Genomic DNA, 26,013 nt, shown 5'->3' with positions numbered 1-26,013 from the left:
ATAATATATAGCTATCTCCTTTATATTAAATCATATAAGTGTGTTCATAAGTGCCAACATTTGGCAAGCCTACTGAAACAGTCCATGTGTGTATATATGATATATATATCCGGAAGTGTCCTGCAGCGCCCCCAGCGGCTGGAGCGTGCATCACACGTGCAGACCGAGGGGCGCAAGGCTGCAGCATGGAGGTACTGCTTATCAATATTCCTGATATTATACAGAGTATGCATTAACAGTATCCACAGTGATAGATATCTTATGTCAGTGTATTACTGTACACTGGCTTCATGTTAAGCTGAGTGTCTGTGACCGAGTACAGAGCATGCATGCTGTTCAGGCGGATATATATTCATATTTTAGAGTGTCGAGGTCTTACATTTAACGTTAACGTTCCTCTCTTGAACACCAAATGAGTGCCAAGAATGAACGCGTCGTACAGTTTCTTACCGAGCTGCTATGTTCCGGCTAACTTAAATATGGGGTTGTTGACTAGCGATAACAAAATATTGAGGCTTTTTTTTTTTTTTTTTTGTAAACGTCAGTATAAAATACAAATATGAGGATTTAATGTTTTAGTTTTAATATTAACATTAACAATATGGAGGAAACATTAAAAATAACTCTAAAATGGCGCGTGGATTATTCTAGACGCTCATCAGCCGCTGGTTTGTTTCCAGTCGTCTCCTTATTAATTTAGTTTTTGTTTTGGAAAATCGCGTGCGTCGTTGTTGGACGTTCCTGGACGGGTACCCAATCTATTCCATTAAATCTTAAATTAGATCTTACTACGGCGTCGGTTTAGCTCATTAATATTAAATGAGGCTATCGCTGACGTTGCGGCGTAGTTTTCCTGGAACGTCCAGTTACGTGCCCTAATTAATATTCATAAGCCCAGCCAAGTTCAGCAGCGCCCAACATTTAGCGTCAGTCTTTCAGCCAATCAGGAGGGACTAGTGAGCTGACGTCACTCCATCTAATGAATAATATATATATCCACTGAATTTGTGCAGAAGCGTGTCCCGAGGTCATCCATCAGTCCCACAGAGCAGCATAGGCTTCAGGGGAAAACCCACACAGAGGAACTAACTCTGCGGTTTGAAAGCTGGAATCAATGAACGTGTCATTATCAGCTTTATACAAATCTTTTAATAGCTTTAGAGTATTATGTAACACAGAGGGCATGCCCTACAGGGCCAGTTTTATCAGTGTGATGACGCATGTCTCTAAAGAGGCGAAAGTTGAAGTCTGATTATTAATTGTGTGTTTTATGTGAACAGGGAGGTGACAGTAAGGAGCCGGAGCAGCTCAGGAAGCTGTTTATCGGTGGACTCAGCTTTGAGAGCACAGAGGACAGTCTGCGAGCTCACTTTGAGCAATGGGGCAAACTCACTGACTGTGTGGTGAGAGACCGTCAGATCACGTTCAGGAACACATTTACACTGCATTGTATTTGTGTGCAGTGTGTCTGCGTCAGGAACAGACTGCTAAAAGCCGTCTTTAATATTAAGAATAATAAATGTCAATAAAAGTAGCAGGGTATTCTGTGAAGCATCCATAAAAATACCATCTAGTGTGAATATGTGATGCTACTGCCACAGTTTTAAGAAGAAATAATTAACAGCGAACCATGAAATTATGGAAATCAGTTCAATCAGTTCAATAGGAGCCATGCTAATATTTAATATTGAGGCCACATACAAACCTCTTGCTCTTGTGATATTGCTTAAATAAAATAATTCATCCAAAAATGTTCTTCATAGGACCAGATTTGGAGAAATGTAGCATTGCATCACTTGCTCACCAGTGGATCCTCTGCAGTGAATGGGTGCCATCAGAACGAGAGTCCTAACAGTCCGTTAACTAACATCTTGTGAAGTGAAAAGCTCCATGTGTGTTAGAAACAAATTCATAATTAAGGCCTTTTAATTTAAAACGGTTACTTCTATCCAAACTTTAAGTCCATAGTCCATAATAACGAGAAAAAGTACACTCACTGTTGTCCTTTCACATCAAAATCCACCAACGTATTTGTTTAGAATTGATATCGCTTGTAAATGGTGCTTGATCTGTGCATATTTCTCTCCTGATTCATCTGTAAACAAGGGTTTTATGCACTGGAGTGATTGGATTATTGTGATGTTTTTATCAGCTGTTTGGACTCTCATTCTGACGGCACCCATTGACTTCAGAGGATCCATTGGTGGACAAGTGATGCAATGCTACTTTTCTCCAAATCTGATGAAGAAACAAACTCATCTACATCTTGGATGGCCTGAGGGTCCCTGAACTTTCATTAAAATTTTATTTTTGGGTGAACTGTTCCTTTAAATAAGTAACACACCTTAGAAGATCTGTAATCAGCCGATCAGAATCAATCAGCCAAACAGTGCTGTTGCGTAAATGCATATAGATATAATAATAATAACCACAATAAAAACGCTGTTGTTGATAAGGCTATCAATGATTGTCTTTCCTCAGGTGATGAGAGATCCAGCTAACAAGCGCTCGCGAGGTTTCGGCTTCGTGACGTATTCCTGTGTCGCGGAGGTTGATGCTGCGATGGCAGCGCGGCCACACAAAGTGGACGGTCGAGTCGTTGAGCCCAAACGAGCCGTTTCCCGAGAGGTGCAGTCACATACATGTCTACCAGAAGCTCCACATGGGTAGCTGACAAAGACTGTGTGAACTAGTGACTGAACTTTTCCTGGACTGTGACGTGCTTTATCGAAAACACTGTGGAATTGCATTTTTGTAATTATTTTATAATTATTATATGCGCAGTTTTTATCCATATATTAACTGAGAAAATAATTTCAGATATAGTAAATAGGTAAAAAGTAAATAATAGTGATTTTTTTTAAAAGTCCGATAAAAGCCCATTTCTACAATGGAGTTAAAAAAGGTCATTGCACGTTTTTGATCACACAATTCTGAATTTTTTTGTCAAAATTGTGGCTGTTTTTTTTTTTTATTATTCCGTGAAAAAAATTCTGAATATTCTAAGACAAAAAAATCTGAAAAAAAACAAAAAAAATTTAATTCTGTGAAAATAAAAACAGTGTGTGATATAAATTGTGTTAACCCACACTTCTGCGAAATAAAGTCAGAATTGTGAGTCAAAAAAAAGATAGAAAAAATATTTGATTCAATGGCTTCCTTTTCATAATTTACTCTAAAATTACGCTGCATTTAATCGAGATGAAATTAAATGAATTTTCTTTGATTATGCAGGACTCCAATAAACCCGGAGCCCATCTGACAGTGAAGAAGATCTTTGTGGGTGGAATCAAGGAGGACACAGAGGAGTATCATATCAGAGAGTACTTTGAGCGCTACGGGAAGATTGAGACCGTCGATATAATGGAGGAGCGTTCAACTGGGAAAAAGAGAGGATTCTGCTTCGTCACCTTTGATGATCATGATACTGTGGATAAAATAGTTGGTGAGCTTAGATGGAAACCATTTACTCTCAGCTGCTTCAGCAGAATCAGGTGTTATGGGTAAATGGCATGACCTCATCTAGATGGAGATGATTCTTTTATAGTTGATCTATATGAACTTGTTCAATTAAAATACTGTTTAAGTGATTGCAAAAAATTATTACAATTAAATCCCAATGAAACATTAAAATAAACAAGTTACCTTATAAGTTTTCACTTGAAATCATGTTACTGATATATAAAAGTTCTTGAGCGTGGTATGTCTTCTACCCTGATTAAGACAGAACAATACTAGTTCATACCGGTTTTATTCAGTAGCTGAGCAAACAGATTTCCGTTTTTTTCCTTTTTCATCAGCACAAAAATATCACACAATCAACTCCCATAACTGTGAGGTAAGAAAAGCACTACCGAAGCAGGAGATGCACGCTGTTTCTAATCAGAGGTGTAAGTAACATGTTTCAGATCTAACTGCCTTTCTGATTCTCATTCTTACGTGTTCACAATTCGGTTCATTATGTTCCTGTAATATTCCAGTTGTCGTAGGATATAATATATAACTTGTTTTCTGTTGTCAGATCGCGGCGGAGGCAATCTCATGGGCAGAGGAGGAGGAAACTTTGGAGGTGGCGACTTTGTCCGAGGTAAGATGAGATGTGATCCTGTACATCTGATCCGGTGTGTGTCGATTACATCTACAGCTTGTACAGCAGCACCTCAGAGGTGTGAGTAACGCTGTATCTTTCACAGGAGGGTATGGAGGAGGCCGGGGTGGCTGTGGAGGAGATGGATACAATGGATTTGGTGGGGACTGTATGATTATACTAACACGAGCAATGTATAAAGCCACACTCCCTTGTAAAACTTGCTAATTTGCACCAGGGTTGAACAGAAGGGCTTCTTTGCCAGAACAGTATATTTCGGAAATGGCTGCTTTGTTTGCAGTCACTGATGAAATAGAGAATCACTGTATGGATAAGGACATTTATTCCTGTTATGAAGTCGATCATTTCATGAAGCTCAGACTGAAGTTATTAGCGCTGAAGTACAAGGTTATGATGTCTCTGGTGGTAGGTGGTAATTATGGGGGGGGTCCTGGCTTTGGAGGTGGTCGTGGAGGATACGGTGGAGGTCCTGGATACGGTAACCAAGGCGGAGGAGGCTTTGGAGGATATGACAACTACAATGATGGAGGAAACTTTGGAGGTACGGTTTCATTTAAGTGAAGACAAATACTTGACGGGGGGTTGGAGGGGCGGGGTTTAAAAGAAGAGGTCTCAGTAATGTCATCCAAACAGGAAATCGTTTCAGGGGCGGAGCAAGTTTTTGTTAAAGATGATGAAAGAAAACTTTATGTGTAGCAGCGTGGGCCAGTGAATCATTCAATTTAATCCTTACTTTATGTTGATTAAATTGAAAAAAAGAAAAAATAGTTTTGGAATTTTGCAGTTTTTTTTTTTCGTTTTTTAAAACTCTCCTATGCTCACGAAGGGTGCAATTAATGAATCAAAAATACAGTAAAAATTGTGAAATATTATTATAAGTTAAAATAACTGTATTCTAATTGAATATATTTTAAAATGTAATTTATTCCTGTGATGCAAAGCTGAATTTTCAGCATCATTCCTCCAGTCTTCAGTGTCACATGATCCTTCAGAAATCATTCTAATATGATTATTTGTTGATTTGCCAATTTTTTAATATTATAAATGTTTTTAACTTTCAGCTGCTTTATATTTTTGTGGAATCCATGATACTTTTTTTTTTTTTTTGATGAATAGAAGAACAGCATTTATTTGAAATTGAAATCTTAACCATGTAGAAATCTTTAGGGTTACTTTTGATCAATTTTGAACTCTTTAAAAATAGAATATTTATATAATATAACAATAAACAAAAATTGTTCTGCTATTAAAGGGTTAGTTCACCCAAAAATGAAAATTAGCCCATGTTTTACTCACCCTCAAAGTATCTTATGACTTTTTTATATGACTTTCTTCTTTCAGACGAATCCAATCGCCGTTATATTAAAAATGTCCTTGCTCTTCCAAGCGTTAGAATGGGAGTAAGCAGGTGTTTTTTTCAACAGTCCAAAAGTAGTCAAATAAAGTGCGTCCATCCATAATAAACAGTTCCTGACAACTTCTGGACTGTTGAACAAAAACACCCATCCATGCCATTATAAAGCTTGGAAGAGCAAGGACAATTTTTAATATAACTTCAATTGGATTCGTCTGAAAGAAGAAAGTCATATAAACCTAGGATACTTTGAGGGGGAGTAAAACATGGGCTAATTTTCATTTTTGGGTGAACTAACCCTTTAACCCAACTTTGTACCTGCATCACAGGTAACTTTGGTGGTGGAGGAGGAGGAGGAAATTACAACGATTTTGGGAATTACGCAGGACAACAGTCCAACTACGGCCCCATGAAGGGAAATAACTTCGGAGGAAGAAACTCAGGACCTTACGGAGGTACAGAAAATCCAGTACACTCATGCCACATCAAGAGTGAAACCACTGCGTGTGAGCCTGATCACGTGTTATGATTGTTATGTTTAGGTGGATACGGCTCTGGGGGCGGCGGCGGCGGGGGCTACGGGTCCAGGAGGTATTAACAGATCGGGTCGTCTGTGGTAAGTTCAGCGCCGCCTCGAGAGACTCCACAGACGTCTGACACGGGATGACCTGTGATGTTTTACCCTGTGTCTGTTCAACAGGCCTCAGATCCAGAGTTAGATGACAGGAGTGGGAAGGAAAGGAAAGATTACTGAGAAAGTGTGCGAGGGGCCAAGATCTGCCAGTTATAGTTCTTACTAACGTTAGTGTAGTGCTATAGTGGATGCACATTCCTTCACCCGCTTGACTCTTCTGTGCTTTTCACCCATCCTCAACCCCCAAACACTGTAGTCAGAATAGTCCTACATATTATTTGATGTGAGTGTGCAATATGTTGTGGCCTTAAGTATATTATTTGGAGAAAACAGGACTTGTGTTTATTTTCTTGATTCTTGTATTTTTATATATTGTGAGTATGCAGTGCATGTGTTGTTCATGAAGCTCTGAATGGTAAACGGAGTAGATTTTGTCGGATTTGAGGGCATGTTAAACCTGTAAAGAGAGAAGTCTAGATTGTTGAACTATTTTTGACACATGAAAAAAGAAACCAGCTGAAATAAAGTTGTGTAGTAACTTGCCTAACGAAGTTTAGTGCGTCATTGAGTCTGAAGGGGCGAGTGCCGCTGTCCTGAGCGCGTGGTGTTGTGCATGAGAGTAGCAAGGCCTCCAGGCCCAGACAGACGGACAGTTACGGGCTCTCAGACTGGCAGGTCGATCCCAGCCTCGACTGGACCAGGCAGCCAGTGTGTCTCCAGAAAGCTAGCATCTGTTTCGGTGAGACTAGCTGTACCCGAAGGAAGGAAGGCTAGCGGAAAGCCCATGAGTATGAGGGTTTGAGACAGACAGAAGAAGAGGAAGAAAGAGTCATAGGAGCAGGTAAGAGTAACTCTTCTGCTTAATTCACAGATGGGAAAAGCAGCGCCTGAGCTACAGTAAGTGGATGAAAGTCTTTTATGACACGTTTTCAGCAGTGGTTCTGGATGGGTAAGATCAATGTGTGCAAAATATATCTGGATTTGGTAACGATGTCCTCCTGCAGAGATTCAGAAACCGCATTCGACTCAATTACTGCACATCGTGTGAGGCATAATCTCACTAAAGCTGACATTTTCAGGTCTTATTTCACCTTTCAAAACAAATGATAAATGCTTATATTTATATTAGTGCGATTAATCCCATCCAAAATAAAAGTTTTTGTTTACATAATACATGAGTGTGTACTGTGTATGTGTATTATGTATATATAAACACACACACATACAGTATGTATTTTGAAAATATTTACATGTATATATTTATATAATTTATATTATATATAAATATGTTCAATATACAAATATAACTTATTTTTCTTAAATATATACATGCATGTCTGTGTATTTATATATACATAATAAATATACACAGTACACACACGTATTATGTAAACAAAAACTTTTATTTCGGATGCGATTAATCGCGATTAATCATTTGACAGCACTAATTTATATACATTATTTTACATAGATTTGTATAAATTGTTTATATTTAAGAATATTTATTTATTTGTGGTGCAACAGAGTTTTGATGATAATTAGGCACAATTCCCCGATTCTCATTACCATAATAAAAAAAAAATCATTCTCATTACTGAAATGTGGGAAAGAATTATATTTGAAATGAGTACATTATTTAGACATCATTTTGTGCTGTCTTTATGCTGATTGTGATTGCATTATGATTTAAAAAAAAATATTTTAATTGAAATTGAAACTTAAATTCTGGTCACAATTGCCATTTTCCGGCAAATTTTAGCTGGCAAAATCCAGTAATTTCAATTTCAATTTGGCGTGAGAGCGAAAGATTTTCCCACACAGATTTCTGTGCTTCATATGAATGTATGTACATCTCTAGACTAATGACAATAGACAACGAAAGATCATTTTGCTACTATGAACACACCTCTAGGCGAAATTTCACAAGCAACAAAAGTTTATTGTTAATAGCGTAACAGTGAATGAAACAGCACTTTCCAATCCAAGCAGCTTTGTATTGGTCCACGCAGAGATTTTGCGTGTCAAAGTTATAACGAAATCAAATCTGTTGTTCAATCCACATGAGGAACACGCCAAACAAGTGAAATTCCCAATCATGCAGATTCCTGTCGAGATGACTGAATTTTGTCGTACAAAGGTAAATGTGTCAAAAGTAGGCTACTTATAATCTAATGAATCATCACAGAGAATAACGTGAATTACAAAACTAAGTAAAAAGTCTGGGCATATTATGGTAATACGAATTTAGATTTAAGAACTAATTAACACCAGTGCAAACCGTCTTTTGGCATTAAAATAGTACTGTCAGGATTTAGGCCTACTAAATTAGCACTGAAAAGGCATAGACAGTTATTTTTGCACGTGACCTTATTGAATATGCATTTATATGACTTATATCCCTATCAGATGCAAAATTTATAGGAGGAGAGTATTAAAATTGGTATTTGCGCTTTTATTTAATGCCCCCAAAAAATGTCTTAAACTATCACCAGCACCTGATGAGCATCGGCTCTGCTTATTTGCGACCATGCTAATTTGTGCTGCACTTGGTAGTATATTTAGTTGATCAATATGTAAATTAGATTGTGTCTGTGTTCTTTAATTTGCACGTTATCAGTAAATCTCCAGCAGATAGTTTTGAATTGCGCTTGTTTGCCCTATTTAGTAAATCTGGCCCTAAATCTTGAGAAAATTTGGAAATGCTAAGATTGGCTGGCAGCACACATTAGATTTGTTGTTTCAGTGTGATTCATTCAGTGTACATATTTGCTGAATCTTCACTCATATCTCAGATATTTTTTTGTCTGATATCAATCACTTGACGGCAGCTTTAATGAACCGTGAACGTTTTATTTTGTCATTATTAAAAGCATTGGTTCTGGATGTTCACAACAGTCAGGACAGGTTCAAACCCGGTTTACTCATTTGTTTGTGGGAGGATGTTCATTCAGGGTAAATCCATGTATATTTACACATATTTTATAGTCATAAAACATCACTCATAATGTCAGAATGAATAAGTGTGATAGCGTTGCCGAATGTTGATTATGTTTAATAAAAACATTTGAAACCCTACAAGAATGTTTAATTTACTGTGTTTGTGTTGTTTCTGTGTGAGTGCAGGGCCTTTTCTTCTCACGCAATGCTTATCTTAACTCCAAAACCTGTCATGGGGACTTTGTTCCCTTGACACTGAATTAAGGACACAAGCATTGGTAAATGTTTAAGATAATGTTGTCCTAGATAAGTCACATGCTTTCACTCTGACGACTTAAAACTGAAGAAATTACACATTTAGTCTACAGCTCTTAACATTTACTGTAACCTTGCTCATTTATATAACTGGGCCCTAGGTTGAGTCTGTTGACAGGAGAGAATGCATGGCAGTTTAATGCTGACATAAGACTGAACAAAAGAAGCATTCAGTGAGCCATTTTCACCTGCTTTTTGTCATGCATTAAGTAAAAAGATCCTACATTGTGACGTGTAAGTGCAGGTCTGTGAACAGGTTGGCCCTGTTGGTGTAGCATGACTTGCTGACAATGGAGAGCTACTGTAGTGTGCAAATAAGGAGGGTTTGGTGTGTTCAAAGGTGGTGTGTGTGGGTGAAAGTGGCTGGCAGTGCAAACAACTCTCTTTACTGGTGTGCTTTGTCCAGCGGGGCTTTAATGAAAGCATTTCTAACATTGGGCCGCAGCCAAACAATTCAGCTCTGTTGCATAACACCAGGAGACTGGGGCTTGAGGAAGATTCAGTTGAAACTAGTTTCCAAAAGGCTTCACCCTCAAAGGCTTATGATTTGTTAAATCTCATGAATTTGGGTAGATTTTGTGAGTATGAAATGATGGTGGATTGTCAAAATAGAAAACCTGGTTCCAAGAAAACTAACAATTTGAGCCCAAAACCTCAAATAATGAACAGCTTTTCCCCAATGATTATGTTGTCATGGCATATAATATACAGTGGCCTCAATAAGATTTTGGACTCTTAAGCTACACTTTAACTAGATTAATGTCACTGCATTAGGAAAAAAATATTAGACCAAGTCGTATCTGCAAATAAATGCCTCTTTTTTCACATTTTGTCCATGCATTTCTTCATTAATTTTACTCAGGGTCTTTATTTTGAGCAGTATAATTACTGTTGTAAAATATAGGCCACTTCTTTTTATATTTTGTATGTAGTGATTGTTTCCCATAGTTGATTTTGATGCTACTTCCTTTTTCATTCTTGTCAATATCCACTTCCTCTTTGCTGACCCACTCCATCAACAAACCAACTCCCATTCAAGACTGCATTAGACATTGCTGGTTTAAATATTTATTTATTATATAAAGCCATAAAGTCGAGAGATAAAATAGCAATAGAATAGTAAATTAAGATATAAAAACTGACATAAGTGCAGACTTAAAATGATCACAACCATTTTTAGCATGCTAAAATGTGATCTATTTTTATATATACAGTACATTTGTTCCTATCTCAATAGCAAATAAAGTATAAATGTATTTACAAACCATATAAGTAAAAGAATCTCAGAGGAAATATAAAGGAGTATAAAATCCAACGGAGGTTAAGAATATTAGGAAAGTAGAATACGCAAAACGTATATAATAGTTCTGCCATTTCAACAGTTGATGTGTAAGCAAAAATACGCTCCTATTTAGTTGTTTACTTTGCGTAAAACGTACACTGTGTCCTAACCAGTCGCGATGGATTTAGCGATATTCTCAACACTACATGTGACTAAACTGTGCCGAATAGGCACATATTTGATGATGCTTAATGTACGTGCAGCCTGATTTTGGACCAATGAGATTTCATGGTTTCACTCATTATTCTGTGTTTGGTCAGGACAAACGCACTGACGCGGGAAGAGCCTTTGTCGCTTTATTGCATCATGCCTGGTTAGGACACAGTGTTAGCAAGAGAAAAGCAGTACCAAAAAACAGAAGCAAGTGTGGAAGGACAGAGTAGAAGGAACCAAGCTAGTTGTTCTTTACGAGAATCTTTTTAAGGCGAGGAACGAGGAAAACGGTGCCGTCCGCAGTGTGCTGAAGGGAGTATTCGCTGGGCGAGAAAGGCTTGCCATCCTCGTCTCGAAGCATACTGAAAACCTCTTGGTACAAGGTACTCAACTGCTGCTTCATCTCTCTCAGATTGGAGCTACGCTCGCTCTTCTCCTTCATCAAACGCTCCTTCTCCTCTTTCAGCGAGTCCAGCTCGTACTCCAGGCCCACAATGTTCTCCATCTTCCTCTTGCGGCAGTTCTGTGCCGCAACCTTGTTCTTGCCCCGACGGCGGATGTCTCTGACGAGGGCGAGCTGGGCCTCGTTGAGCTGGTGTTTGGACATCATCTCGTTGAAGTCATCTACAGGCAGATTGATGATCTTGTCCACAGTAAATGGGATCTGCAAGGCTTTTGCTCTCTGTTCGTCACGGGAGAGCCGCGTCTCAGAGCGTTTCTTCTGCTTGTCTTTGGTAAAGGGAGGTTTGGAGTGGCCGCTGGCCTCCGCCGGCTCTATCTTTTGGTTCTTCGCTTTCATCTCCTGTTGGTCTGCTGGAGGTTTCTCCGAGAGAGATCCCTGCACTCCGTCGTTAAGGTAAACCAGCGGGAATATCTCGGTATAATCTGACTCCATGCCTCCCGGACTATCGTCCATCTCTTCAGAGTCGGAGTCGCTAAAACCAAAGGATCCATCTCCGTTCAAGGACTTCCCCGGAGAGCTCACTTGAGGACTAGAATCCAGCGACAAGCCGGAATCAGAATCTGGGAATTCGGACGTAGGCTCCGGTTTTCCTGAGCTGAAGCTTCCTGGTGAGAAGCTGTGCAGATCCATGGGGTTCACAGGAGGATCGCTGGGGATCTCTGCCAATTGGCTGACCATATTTCCTCCATCGGAGGTAAGAGGAACGCTGTTCACTTTAACCTCCATCTCTGGATAAAACAGCTCATTGAATTCTTCAGGTCTAAACTCTGCTCCCACATCTGGGACGTTCAGACTCATCTGGCTGAGGTTGGGCGACACCATAGTGTTGAAGGATCCATCGTATGTGTTGATGTATTCGGGAGGACACACCTCTGTCTGCACCGATGAGAGATGGTCCATGCCGGGCAGGTATTGGCTGTAGTTTGGGTTCTGTGCTTCTGCAGAGGGTTTCATAAACCCATCCATATCCAATGACTCCTGCATCTGCATGTTGAGGCACTGCTAAAAATACAAAAGAACAGCATGTGAACATTGTAATCCAAAGTGAAGACCCACACTGTATGAGACAAACAATTTAAGTTTACTATTAAAGGAGAAGTTCACTTCCGGAGTAAAAATTGCCTGATAATTTACGCACCCCCATGTCATCCAAGATGTTCATGTCTTTCTTTCTTCGGTCAGAAATAAATTGAAGGTTTTTGAGGAAAACATTTCAGGATTTTTCTCCATATAGTGGACTTCAATGGCGATCAGCGGGTTGAAGGTCCAAATTGCAGCTTCAAAGAGCTCTACACGATCCCAGCCTAGGAATAAGGGTCTCATCTAGCAAAACGATCTGTCATTTTCTAAAAAAGTAAATATTTATATACTTTTTAACCACAAATGCTCATCTTGCACTAGCTCTGCGATGCGTGTTCACATTTCAAGCATTGCGTAATCACATTGTAAAGGTCACACGTGGTTAGTTCTTCATCTGTGTACTTCAGTTAAAAAGGTGGAGTAGGGCGAAAAACATTTAATTTTCTAACATTGTTTTACCTTTTTTTGGTAAAGGGCGTTTGATAAATCTTTGCTCATTTAATTAGTAAACACTGGGTTGGTACTTCTACCTTTCCAACGTAATGCGTGAAGTCATGGACGCAGAGCTAGTGCAAGACAAGCATTTGTGGTTAAAAAGTATATAATTTTTAAAAAAATTGGGGAAATTGACCAATTGTTTCACTAGAAAATACACTTATTCCTCATCTGGGATAATGTTGAGCCCTTTGAAGCTGCATTGAAACTGCAATTTGGACCCTCAACCCATTGGCCACCACTGAAGTCCACTATATGGAGGAAAATGCTGAAATGTTTTACTCAAAAACCTTTCATTTCTTTCCGACTGAAGAAAGCAAGACATGAACATCTTGGATGACATGGGGGTGAGTAAATTATCAGGAAATTTTCATTCTGGAAGTGAACTTCTCCTTTAAGACTCTTTCCACATTGTCTGGCAAATTGGCAGAGTTACAGTTTGAACTTCGAGTGTTTCCACGCTTGACCTGCTCAGTAACGTAGCAGCTTGATGCTTCTCTCCACAGAGTTCAGTGCACTGGGGAATGCTGAAAGTGAGTCATATGACAGGACCTTAACTTTAAACCTTTCTTAATCCAGCTTCCATGTGCACTGAGGTAAAAATGGTAAAATCCGAACAAAAACAAATAAAGTATACATCCCGAGTTGCTCGTCAAACCACAGCATGAGAGGGTCATTTGTTTGTTGCTCAGCAACAGAGTTGTTTGCGACTTTCTAAACCACAGGTGGCATAAATCAGAGCACACACAGAAGCACCTCACAACCTCTCTCTCTAAAAACCATTTTAAAGTAGCTCACATCAAAAATGAAAACTTGCCCTCATGTTATTCCAAACCCATAAGTGTTTTGTTTGTAACACAAAAGAGGATCCTTTAATGAAACCGGAGAGATTTCTTTCCACTGAAAGTCCACACAACCCAAATGTTGATGCTTCAAAAAGTCCATAAAACATCCTAAGAGTTTGAGCACAGTTACAGTATTTGACGTGCTTAACATATGTTCGATGATGAGTAAATTAAATCTGTTCATTGGCAGGCATGCCTCCTCAGATTTGGATTACTTTTTTTTTTCTTTTCTTTTTTTTACGATTTCTTTATGAACATTTTGAACCATCAAAGTTATAACTGGAAAGTATTTTCAATGAAGAGACAGAAATCTCATTTTTATTAAAAAGATCTTTATTTGTGTTTTAAAGATTAAAACGGTGACAGAATTCTTATTTTGGAGTGAAATATCCCAAAATAGGTGCCATGTTGAGGTGTTTATAAAATGTTGTAGAGCTAGTGGCATCTTATCTGGCCCCTAGCCAAGCATTAAATGTGAGTATAAATTGGGTTTGGTGTGTAAATAAGACTGTTTTTGTGCGTCTTCAAACAACTTTTACCTCAGTGGAAATTTTTACATATATATATAAATATATATATATATATTGTTGCTTAATATCTGTGGCCAGCAAGAAATATTTATGTCATATTCAGAGTTGGCAATAAGTTGTTTTAGGACTCTGCACTGCTATAATGTGTTAATGAGGTCTGGTTGAGGATCCATACCTGCAGCTCTGGGAGTGAGAGCAACTCCATCCAGGCCTGATCCAGAGAGCCTGGCAGCAAAGGATTCTGGGTAAAGGCTGGGATGTCTGGGGGCATCATAAGATCTGTGGAAGGAGGAATGGAGGCTTCCAGGCAAGGAGGCACTGACTGCACAGACGACAGAGAAGAGAGATAATTAGACTGAAGTGCAGTGGCATGTATAGGTGTTATGTTGCTGTGAGGTGTTACATGGGTGATAAATAGCCTGTAATTACCTCAGCTGGCTCATCTAGTGGAAAAGTCTCCGCCAGGAGCTGCATGCACTCATCGAATGACATGGCATCGCCGACCTGTTCTGCGAAAGCCCCATTCTGCACGCACACAGTCAAATACATCCTAATAAAACCATTGTATCGACACACACAGAGCAGGAAACATACATGTCAATGCAGATTCTACAACTGGACTTACTTGACTGAGTCAGTTTTCAAAACACCCTTTGACTTACAATTATGAACAAAGCATGTCTATGGTTTCATGTACTGGTTTGAACAGGATTGGGATCTGTGAAGTGTTTGTGTAGGCGTTGGGTGTGTTCTGGATTTAAATTTCTGTCAATTGAATTACATGTGCTCTGAATGATATCATGAATTAAATTAAATTAAAAGTTTAATTACTGCCTTTTAACTCATTTTACTTATTAATGGAATTAACTTGAGTCTCCAGCTATGCTCAGACTTGCCAAAGTCTGCTGTTAAAAGTCATGGGTTCTAATGTGATCTCAAATCTCAAACGTTTCTCATCGTTCTCATTCTTCTAGGATCCAATGGTGTGAGTTTTGCCATAATTTTAGAGCCATAAAACTCTTCCTTGGCTGGAATCTTTATTTGAAATTGGAATAAATGCTTTAAATCTAAAATAAAAGCAATCATTTAGTAACTATCTAATAATCAAATCTATCTACTAAAAAACAATTTGACTTATGCATCTTCTTATGACTTTTACCACAGTGGCAAATTTGCCATAAGAGGTTTACCTAGGCTGGCAAAAATGTTATTTTATTTTATTTTTATTGTTACAAGAGTTTCACCGGATGTACACAAATTAAATTAAAATAAATGTAAATTAAATTAATAGTCTTATTAATGCTATCTTAACTAATTTTATTTAATAATGGTATTAAGTACAAATAACAATTCTGGAAGAGATCTCAATAATGTTTCAAACTACTTGCCAAATTCTGCAATCAAAAGTCATAGATTTCAATGGGATCTTAAACATTTCTCATCATTCATCATCAAACTTCTACATCATGTCAACAATTGTGTCACATATTAATTTCTCTTAAGGGCTTTCTGAGAAACATACGAGACAAAATAGATGCTTTAAGACTTCTGAAAGCATACAAGTAATATAAGTTCCCTCCAGGCTGGGTTTCCTGAAAAAATGTATTCAATTTGCTCAATCGTTTCCCCAAAATTAAGCATGCTCACTTCATACAGGACCGAAATCATGGAGACATCTGTGAAACACATTCACCTAACCTCTTCAGGGAAAACGAGGTCTTTAGTGTCCTATCAATTTAGTGTCTAGTTTATATGCATTCGTAGAACTGAGCTTGTGATGAAGCCTGAGCACCTGAGTTCCAGTAATTGTGCCATAGTAGCAGTTCCCAAGCAACTGAGCGGCTGCACCCTGTAATATGAGGGGAGGGTGAGGCCTGTCGAGCGCCTACATGTACATGGTGTGTGTGTGTGTGTGTACCTGGTATTTATCACTTGATGGGGACCAAATGTCCACACAAGGATAGTAATACCAGTAAATTTTGACCTTGTGGAGACATTTTTGGTCCCCTTAAGGTAATAAGCTTATAAATTATATATAATGAAGTTTTTTGAACATCTAAAATTGCAGAATGTTTCCTGTGAGGGGTAGGTTTAGGTGTAGGATGATAGAAAATACAGTTTGTACAGTATAAAAACCATTACACCTATGCAATGTCCCCATAAAACATGGAAACCCAAAGTGTGTGTGTGCGTGTGTCTTTGTGTGTGTGTGTGTGTGTGTATATGCCTGTGTGTTTGTGTGTGTCTGTGTGTGTGTGTCTCTGTATGTGTGTGTCTGTGTATATGTGTGTGTGTATGTGTGTGTTTGTGTCTCTGCGTGCGTGTGTCTGTGTGTGTGTGTGTGTGTATGTCTATGTGTGTCTCTGTATGTGTGTGTCTGTGTCTATGTGTGTGTGTATGTCTCTGCGTGCGTGTCTCTGTGTGTGTGTGTGTGCGTGTATGTCCATGTGTGTCTCTGTATGTGTGTGTGTGTGTGTGTCTCTGTATGTGTGTATGTGTGTGTTTGTGTCTCTGTGTGTGTGTCTCTGTGTGTGTGTGTCTGTGTGTGTGTGTGTGTGTGTGTGTGTGTGTGTGTGTTTGTGCCTGTGTGTCTCTGTATGTGTGTGTGTGTGTGTCTATGTGTGTGTGTCTCTGTATGTGTGTATGTGTGTGTTTGTGTCTCTGTGCGTGTGTGTGTGTGTCTCTGTGTGTGTGTCTTTGTGTGTGTGCGCGTGTCTGTGTGTGTGTGCGTGTGTGTGTTTGTGTCTCTGCGTGTGTCTCTGTGTGTGTGTGTGTCTGTGTGTGTGTGTGAGACAGATCTCAGATCCGCTCTCCTGTTGCCCTAGCATCAATATGCACACTCACACCTCTCTCCCTGCGTCCGGACGGTATATACCTGTGTGATTTGGGCACTGGTCGTGGTGTCCTGCGTCAGCGGGGCGCTCCGCGGCACAAACTCCCCGGTCTCCTCGTCCAGCTGGAGTTGAGCGAGCAGTGCCTTCTCCTGCTCCCGCAAACACTGCTGCCGCTTCTCCTCTTCCTTCTCACGCTGCAGACGCAACTCCACCTCCTTCTGTCTGTAGCTGAAATCAAACACCTCCCTGCCCGCTCCCAGATCCACGTCCTGCCTCCACAGGATATCTATCAGATCCATATCCTGGAGAAACACAGCAGAGATGAAGATGAGAGGAGGAGCTGGCCGCACCCTGCCTGTCCCGACTCAGATAAGCACTCAGTGCATCGTCAGCTATGAATAATACATGCCGCTTCTCCTTTTTCACACCATCTCTGGGAAGCACCAGATCACCCACCAACGCAAACACATGCTGTTAGTGTTTCTATAAATGCTAGTGGCAGATTTAAAGGTCAGTTCAACTCAAAAAGCACAGCGGCTGGAAAAAATGAATGCTGCAAACTTGGTATTTCTGCGAGTGAAGTATTCATAGGCCGTTTGTGGCAAGTTGACATGTCCTGTGGTGTGGCAGAATATTTCAATTACTCCATCATTATTATGCATGCTCACGTTATTTGAAAGATCGCATGGGATTTTAGTCTTTGAAAAGTGAATCTGTCACACTGCAAGACCATTCAATTTTAGCTAGTGAAGGCGAAAGGATTTCTCTAGTTTCTACAGACATGGAAGTTTGCTCTGGAAATTCATTTCTGTACATTTAAAGTTATGCAGTCTGGATTAATTTTAATTAGTTTTATAAGTGTTTTTAATAGTTTTATTAATGTTATTATTTTTATTTAATTTTATATATTACTAATACTAATTTTATTTGTATTTTTAAAATGAAATTCAAGCAGCACTTATTTTAAGTCTATCGTTCTTCCAATGTTTCTCCCGAGAAAAAGACTCTTAAATGTGGGCTCGATTTAAAAGATATGCTCATATTATTTGACAGATTACATGGATATTTATTTTTTGAAAAATTAGTCTCTCTGCAGAACCATTTAAATAAAACCACTGAACTGTAAATTTAATGTCATGTTAAATTGAATAACATAATTGAACTATTAAAAATTTAATTTAATTTAATTTTTTAAAGGTTTTATTATTGTTAGGAGTTTTTATTTATTATGTATTAATTTAATTAATTCTATTTATTTATTTTTTATAAAAATAAAAAAATTCCACATCCAAACCTCCTCAGTTTTCTAAGTTTGAGTTTTAGAAGAGATGCTATTATTTGACAGGCTATATGAGATAACTATTAAAAAAAAAAAAAAAGATTTTGTCACCCTGCCGGACCATTAACAAATGAATGCAAATGTGTTGCTGACCAGTTAGAGCACCTAAAACTCTAACACATGGCCGTGTTATACAGTATACCACATCAAATACCAGTTCTATTATGTTAAACTATTTATATAGCTCTCTTCTGGTTACCACACTTCTTTGTAACTGCATAGCCCACACTGGAATCTAATGTTTTGTGGTAAAACACAGCATTTTCTAGAGAAGTGTCCTGCAGAGATCTGGAGGAGTACACAGCGGCTCTGACCAATCAGCAGCGCAGAATGAAACGCCACCCGCCATGTTGCTTTAACTACAGAGATCAGGGTGTCTGTCAAACACAAGGACACAGAACAAGAAATATAGTTTGCGTCCTTGTCGCAGGCGTGTTGACGTGATCTCGCTAGACAAACAGAGCTAATAAGAAGCACATTTAGATGTGCACATCCAACAAGATACATTAGCCTAACCTTTTTCTTTAGTAATGCTTCTATTATGTGCATTCGTGGACAGTAACAACACATTTTTCAAGCTCATGTGCCTTGTCGGTTTTATTTATATGTCATTATTTATTGTCATTTTTACTGTCATTCCAAAGCATAATATCATATATTTTAATCCACAACAATTGGAAATATATTGTTCCTCATTTTTTGGAACTACAGAAACTTAAACTGATAGTTGTATGACAAGTTTTAATAATACTTTTTTCTTATTTGCTGATGAAAACAAACTCAATGTCATGCACTAGTCGTCCTCGGTGACTATCTAGAATAATAAACAAGCTTTGTCGATAAGAAGCGTTTTTTTAGTCAAGTAAAATGAACAAGGAGCACATATACTTCTACTGGACTATTATTAAGAAATTTCATCTGCTAATGACTAAGAGCACTAAACTCGTTCGGGGGTGAGTCCACCACGGCTGATGCAATGCTGAAATTTCCAGACGTGTAAAAAGAGGCTACGAAAGTCTGGTGTGTTATTGCTGTAAGAAATGACCTAGAAGTCGATGCATTCCAGTATCTCAAGTGTTTTGAAGCAGGCAGATAAACTAATGTGCCTCGAAACAAAGCACAGTTTCATAAACAGCATCTCATCAGAATCAGACACTCAGATATTTGTGATAGATTATATATTTGGCCAGACAGATTAATAGCTCAACATTTGGCCATTTTTTTAGCCGTAACTGCTCCAAAATCTTCTGAAAGGTGAAATAAAATAGAGTGAACTAAATTATAAATGGCCTATCTTCTATGGAGGCCCGTTTCCGCCACTGAAAAAAAAAAAAAAAAAAAAAAACAGGTAATTGTGACTTTATCTTGCAATTCTGACTTTCTTTCTCAGAATTGTGAGATATAAACTTGCCATTCTGACAACTGTTTAATTATTCTAAATAGACCCAGTTGCTTGATGTGTTAAACATATTTAATTAAGTTAATTAAATATTAAATGAATTTAGATTTTTATTCACATATAAACATGGATCAATGCACATGGGTCAAAGACATAAAAATAAGCATAAAAATAATAAGTGTTTTAATTGATGTTGTTTTTCCCCAAAAAATTAAAAAGTTTTCAGTTTGATTTAATTGCAATTTGGTTTTTGTTTTTCCAGCAAAAAAATTAATATCATACATTTTTCCCTGATTTGACACCCACTTCAATCTTGTCAGGGATATTTACAACAAAAATCAATTTATGACATAGTAAAAGACTAATTATTTTTACCCCAAATACTAATTAGCTATAATTCTACATTTTTTTAATTTGACACTATCCTAGGTTTTGCCCATTGTTCAGTAAGATTTTTTACTCATTTAAAACACAATAAAATGTAATATGCTCCCTTATTCTTTTATATATTTTAATAAGTACAAGCCAGAATAAGCATGTTGTTTGAATTTTTACATAAATATTGTGTTACACTGAATAACAATGTAACATTATATAAACCAAATTGACATTTTATTCTCCAAAAACTTATTTGAAACCTTAAAAGTCGACACTTTACTTACATTTAATGTGTTTTCTATGGACATAAAATCATTTTTGTAAATTTCTTTTGATGCAGACATCTTAACGTCTTTGACCCACATATGTGGAAGCTCAACCACACTTGCTTAAGTGTGAGAACAAACCTGACACAAAGAACAAACCTCATTAGTTCCTGCACACAAAACAAGTGCATCTGAGAATGTGCATATATTTTAATAAATTAATCAGTATTTCTAAATCTCTATATGTGAATAAAGGCCTAAATTAAAGCTGTGTATAAAGAGTATCATATGAACTATTTTTACAGTGTATAAATTTTGAATAGTCAGTTTTGGTCATTCTCTCAGGTTTCATTAAAAATATCTTCACTTGTGTTCTGAAGATGAACGAAAGTCTTACGGTTCAGAACGACATGACATATAATATCATCATGATATCATTCTCGGCCAATCAAGCGCTATAACCTGCAAAATCGTACATTACTCCCAGTCCAGATGTCACACACCAGCAGATGAGGCATTTATAAATGCTGGTAATTTAAATTATTCCCAGTCTGAGTGACACAAATGTTTGGCCTCTGTCTGTTCTTGACTGATAGTTGCAGTAACTAAGTAAGCAGACATGCCTTCCTTCGTCTTTAACCTCCTCGACCGTTTATTTACACAGCGAAAGCTTTGCTCAAACCGTCTGCAGCGCTGCATTTATCTGTTTATGAGGTCAGAAAAACCATGTCGAGCATGTGACTCGAGGTCTGTAGAAAACCAGCTTCCTATAGTTTCAGATCACAAGGCCCAGGGGACTAAACAGAGAAGAAGTGTGTACTGACAGCAGAGGAACTGCACTCTTTAAAAGGAAGTTATTCTATTTGGCAATTCTGAATCAGTCGTCAGCACTGACATCAGAGTTCAGTGGATGCTACACTTTAACTAAATATGGAAACAAAAGTGTTTCTTTTTGACCAAAGGACTGTTTCTCATTATTATCATCATCATCATCATCATTATTAATTAGTATTATTAATCAGTTGTTTTCTTCTTTAGTATTTATCATTATTATTATTATTGTCAGCACATAAATTCTTAGTCAATTTAAGTTATTTAAACACATATAAATTACAAATTTATTTAAAAAATCTTTTAGAACAATATAATGATACAAATGTTTATTTTTGACCAAAGGACTGTTTCTGAATTTTCAATTCATTATTATTAATTATTATTAATTATTATTATTATTATTATTATTATTATTATTGCTATTATATAATTTTGCCAGCACATAAATTCTAATGATTTATAGAATTTGTTTTATTTAAACACAAATTGATTTTCAAAAAGTTTTATAAAAATATGATACAAATGTTTATTTTTGACTAAAGGACTTTTTCTGATTTTTTTATTTATTGAATTTATTAGTAGTAGTAGTCAAATGTTTTCATCTTTAGTATTATTTTTTATTTGTTATTATTATTATTAGTATTATTATTAATAATATTACTATATTTACATTTAGTCATTTTGCAGATGCTTTTATCCAAAATGAATTACAAATGAGGACAATGGAAGCAATCAAAATCAACAAAAAAGCAATACTGTACAAGTGCTATAACAAGTTTCAGTTAGCTTAACACAGTTTACGTAGCAAGGTGTTTTTTTTTGTTGTTGTTGTTGTTTGTTTTTATAAATTATAATTTTACCAGTGCATACATTGTTAGTCGATTTAATTTTTAGAAACATATAAATTATAGATGTGTTTAAAAGATGCTTTATAACAATATAGTGATTGCATGAGATCGTGGCGTCACAGAGGCCTCCAGACAGCAGCACGGTCTCGCTCTGAGTCACACACATCCAGATAACAGACGGGGCGGAGCCACACAGATGATGAAACATCTACACAACTGAAATGAGCCCCTCTCACGAGAAGAAGAAGCGCTCTCTCCCTCCTCAGAGCAGAAGGAACGCTGAAGGTGGGTTTCCCTCTGTTTAGTGGAAATGTTTCTTTAAAGAGCCTCTTGAGGTCAAAACACATTCTGTTGTTTATGAGAACATTACAATGTTGTCAATTCAGTGATACATATCCAAAAACATATTATACAGGTATTATTATTTTCTGTTTTATTATTATTCTTTCTTCTGTGAAACACTAGACAAGGTGTTTGGCACTTAGTCTGAGCTTTTGTTGACCATGCATCAAATAAAATTTAAATAAAATAAATAAAACCACACTGGAAGCACTATAAAAGTCTCATAAAACTAGTACTACTTGTACAATATACAGGTATTTTAAGTCTTCTGAAGCAATCTGATCCTCTTTTCTTTATATTGTAAATAAACTATTATACATACTATTATACAAACTATTATACATATTATAAATAAAACGAAAACCTAAAAAACAAAACAAAAAAAACACTAAAAATATTTTTTTTTTCTTTTTTAAGTAATAAATTAACTAACACTATACAGGCATTTGAAAATACATATAATAAATACACAACAGAATGACTAACACTTTCACTAAAATGAAAACAGAACATATAAAAACATAATCTATTTCAAAATATTAACAAAACTATCATAGTAGCTCTGAATGACATTCACCATTCGTTAAAGCCAAAGGAAGAATATCTGGTGAATATGATAAGTTTGCATATCACTCATTATGTATTAAATATCAGCGTAGTGAAAATATAAGTGAATGTGAGGCTACTGAGAGCAGGAAGAGTAATGCACGCACACCTATGGACGAGAAAAGTGTATCCAGGACACACCTGACTACATAATTAATGCTCAAGGTGTTATTATTATCCAGGTTCAAGGAAACGAGAAACTGGATATTAAAACTGCAAAGTTTCCTGATAAAGAGGAGATTATTTTTCACGCCTGTCTCACTTCCTGTTCCTCTAGACCGCGGGAACGTGGAATATACCACCGGAGGAACAAGTGAACTCCTTGTTCTCTCATTTTGTTTGGCTGCACGGTCGAGGCAGGTGATACTGCACGCAGTCAGCGTCAAAACCGGTTCACCAAACTGACTGAAACATCTCTAAATCAACTCTAACCACAACTAAACTAATAATAAACCAGTTCGTTTGTCAGATGGTCATCATGCCGTCCCTGGGGCCCAATTTAAACGGCCCTGGTTTTTAAATGCCGATAAATACCCAAACAAATGACTGAGGCCTATACTGTTTATATATAAAGACTGAGTGTGTGAAACTGTATTACTTATGAAACAAAGAAGAAGAAAATATTATAACAGGCATCCAAACATTTGTTACTCGTAAAAATAATTCCAATCTAGTTCCCTTTAGCATATTTAAAAGTGTACTTTGGGCATCAGCGCACATATTTAAGTTTAAATGTGTAACTATTATTAGTACCACTGACAAACCTGATTACGTTATATACTGCTAAACAGATCATTAAGTGGACGAAAGCACGCCGCACATCACTTTAAAGCATTACTTATGCGTTTTATAAACTCTCATCTAACATAAAACCAATCTAGCATGAAAGCTGCGAGTCTTAAATGTGTCAAATATGTGTATCCCTCAATAAAATGAGGATTTTGGTCTGCATTTATAACTGTATTTCACGTAATCATACAATTTCATAATTCTGACATGATCAGTAAATAGTAAATATGTATAAAATATAGTAAAACGAATATTTCTTATGTAATCTATAAGACATATGTTAATAAACAACAAGGCCCTAGTAAGTGACAGCTTTACACACACATTCTGATGTGTGTATGCGTTTTTATTATTATTATTATGTTTATTATTATTATGTATGTTTTGTTTTGTATTTTCAATGCAGGCTTGCAAAAACTCCAAGAGATATAAAAAACAAGAGAAAATAAAATAGCTTTAGTAACTTCAGTTTGACCTTTTTTGTGATTAACAATCAATATTTTCTGAAGGTCAGGTGCTTCCATCACTGACTTTATTTATTTATTTATTTTTAAGTAAGTATTTTAGGTTTAGTACCCTATTCAGTTCCCCATTCAATGATGAAAATTGTCTCTAAACCTTGATTCATATATTTCCATGCACTCACTTCTAAAGATCTCTTCGGCAGGCTAATATTTCTCAATGACTTAATACTGAAAGTTTTTTAATGAATGAGTTTTACCTGCATTCTTATTTCGGTTAGATATACAGAATTACACTAGCTGTGATAGAGCCTAACCACACAGAGCCGAGGATCGTCAGGATGCGAGGCTAAAGTAAACAGCACATTCCAGATCGGAGCCGCCTGCTATTGTGCAAGGCGCCGGTGAGTGCGCATGCGCAGACGCGTCTGCTGCGGGAAACACGCGACAACTTCAAAGCTCACCGACGCACGCATCTCACGACACAAGTTCAACCGGCACTAGCCATCACGCACTGGGAACATTTATATTCGCCTTTATTCTGATATTTCGTCCTTTCTTTGGTTCTTATGTCGGCCCAAGTTCAATGACTAAGTAGAATTTGGAGTGAAAAGAGAGTCGCAGGAAAACGGGATGACGTGAGGAAACGCCTCCTTATTAATTATATATATTTATTAAAATATATAATATATGGACGATTTCTCCACTACAACCACCTCATAAATTATACTTGTATTTTTACTATTAAAAAGTCAGTTGGAAGTGAGTAAGGCAGTGATATCTGGAAACACACACACACATATATATGGCATAAGCAATAAATACATCTGGATACATATGTCCCACATTACCGGCTCAAAGGGCAAAATGATGTAACATCACAGCACGTAATTAGAAAGAGTGTGACTTCTTTTTAATTTAAGTATCATTTCAATAGCTAGTATTAAAAGCGAAACATTATTATCACATAAGTGACGCAATTAGTTATTATTAAATATTATTTACCTGTTGGCTTGGATGCATTTTAGGCATTTCGATCTCCATCATGCTGAGAGATAATCTCTCCTTTTGCGTTGTAACTCCTACTGGGGTTTCTCTGTTTGTAATCCTTCCCAGCGAAATAAAACGAGACTTCAAATAAACACGTCGGATTGTCGCTGCTGGACGATGCCCTTCAGAAGGAAACGCTTGTCTGTGGAGTTCAGAACATTTGCGGAAAGCCCCAGTCATCTGATGGCCCCGCCCACACTCGCGCTGGCCAATAGAAACGCGTGCTGAGCTGCTGCGTTATACGCCCCTTTCACCTTCCCACTTACATTTTTCCTTTATTGTAACAATAACTTTATATAGATCTATACTTTATGTATATATATGTATTATTCATTTGTAAGTCGCTTTGGATAAAAGCGTGTGCTAAATGACTAAATGTAATGTAAATGTATATGTATATATATATATATATATATATATTATATATATTGTTTATTTAAAAAAAAAATTCTTCTAAAAAAATTTTTTTTTTATTTTTTGCTTCTAAAAATGCAAGAAAGCGGTTTGGTGATTTGCATATACTTTATTACTTCAGCATAAATATTCTAACCCAATGTTCAAAGCTTATCTTAACAGATAAGGTTTTAAGGGGTCAAAACATTTTTTTTTGC

General features: G+C 37.1%; 2 protein-coding genes across 5 annotated transcripts; one reads left to right on the top strand and one right to left on the bottom strand.

Annotated features, from left to right (window-relative positions):
* Positions 1 to 59: 59 nt before the first annotated feature.
* Positions 60 to 6,643, top strand: hnrnpa3 (heterogeneous nuclear ribonucleoprotein A3). Of its 3 annotated transcripts, XM_042730728.1 has the most exons (11): positions 60 to 191; positions 1,281 to 1,403; positions 2,482 to 2,628; positions 3,235 to 3,445; positions 3,801 to 3,890; positions 4,022 to 4,087; positions 4,194 to 4,247; positions 4,518 to 4,649; positions 5,792 to 5,917; positions 6,005 to 6,078; positions 6,163 to 6,643. In XM_042730728.1, exons 1-10 carry the CDS (start codon positions 186 to 188, stop codon positions 6,058 to 6,060), a joined length of 1,011 nt encoding a protein of 336 aa, XP_042586662.1. In that variant the 5' UTR covers positions 60 to 185; the 3' UTR covers positions 6,061 to 6,078; positions 6,163 to 6,643. The 3 variants fall into 3 exon arrangements, with proteins under 3 accessions (XP_042586662.1, XP_042586661.1, XP_042586663.1); XM_042730727.1 differs by having other exon boundaries at positions 6,005 to 6,643; XM_042730729.1 differs by lacking the exon at positions 4,194 to 4,247 and having other exon boundaries at positions 6,005 to 6,643.
* Positions 6,644 to 10,403: 3,760 nt separating this feature from the next.
* Positions 10,404 to 25,565, bottom strand: LOC109088618 (nuclear factor erythroid 2-related factor 2-like). 2 transcript variants are annotated; one of them, XM_042730726.1, is made up of 5 exons: positions 25,358 to 25,565; positions 17,132 to 17,392; positions 14,686 to 14,781; positions 14,432 to 14,578; positions 10,404 to 12,308 (listed from the first exon to the last, which is right to left on the bottom strand). In XM_042730726.1, the coding sequence occupies exons 1-5, from the start codon at positions 25,397 to 25,399 to the stop codon at positions 11,085 to 11,087; spliced, it is 1,770 nt and encodes a 589-aa protein (XP_042586660.1). In that variant the 5' UTR covers positions 25,400 to 25,565; the 3' UTR covers positions 10,404 to 11,084. The 2 variants fall into 2 exon arrangements, with proteins under 2 accessions (XP_042586660.1, XP_018958326.2); XM_019102781.2 differs by having other exon boundaries at positions 10,404 to 12,305.
* Between the last annotated feature and the right edge of the window lie 448 nt (positions 25,566 to 26,013).

The sequence above is a fragment of the Cyprinus carpio genome, chromosome B9, assembly GCF_018340385.1.
Source record: "Cyprinus carpio isolate SPL01 chromosome B9, ASM1834038v1, whole genome shotgun sequence".
NCBI classification, from domain to species: domain Eukaryota; kingdom Metazoa; phylum Chordata; class Actinopteri; order Cypriniformes; family Cyprinidae; genus Cyprinus; species Cyprinus carpio.
This window is presented reverse-complemented; position numbering and strand designations above follow the sequence as displayed.

Excerpts from the sequence above, each read along its gene's own strand:
- hnrnpa3 (XM_042730728.1), top strand. Across the intron at positions 4,248-4,517 it reads AGATGGATACAATGGATTTG|GTGGTAATTATGGGGGGGGT; the intron begins GTGGGGACTGTA and ends CTCTGGTGGTAG. Across the intron at positions 4,650-5,791 it reads TGATGGAGGAAACTTTGGAG|GTAACTTTGGTGGTGGAGGA; the intron begins GTACGGTTTCAT and ends CCTGCATCACAG.
- LOC109088618 (XM_042730726.1), bottom strand. The coding sequence starts at position 25,399 with ATGATGGAGATCGAAATGCCTAAAATGCATCCAAGCCAACAG. Across the intron at positions 17,393-25,357 it reads AAATGCATCCAAGCCAACAG|GATATGGATCTGATAGATAT; the intron begins GTAAATAATATT and ends GTGTTTCTCCAG. Across the intron at positions 12,309-14,431 it reads TCTCACTCCCAGAGCTGCAG|CAGTGCCTCAACATGCAGAT; the intron begins GTATGGATCCTC and ends TTGTATTTTTAG.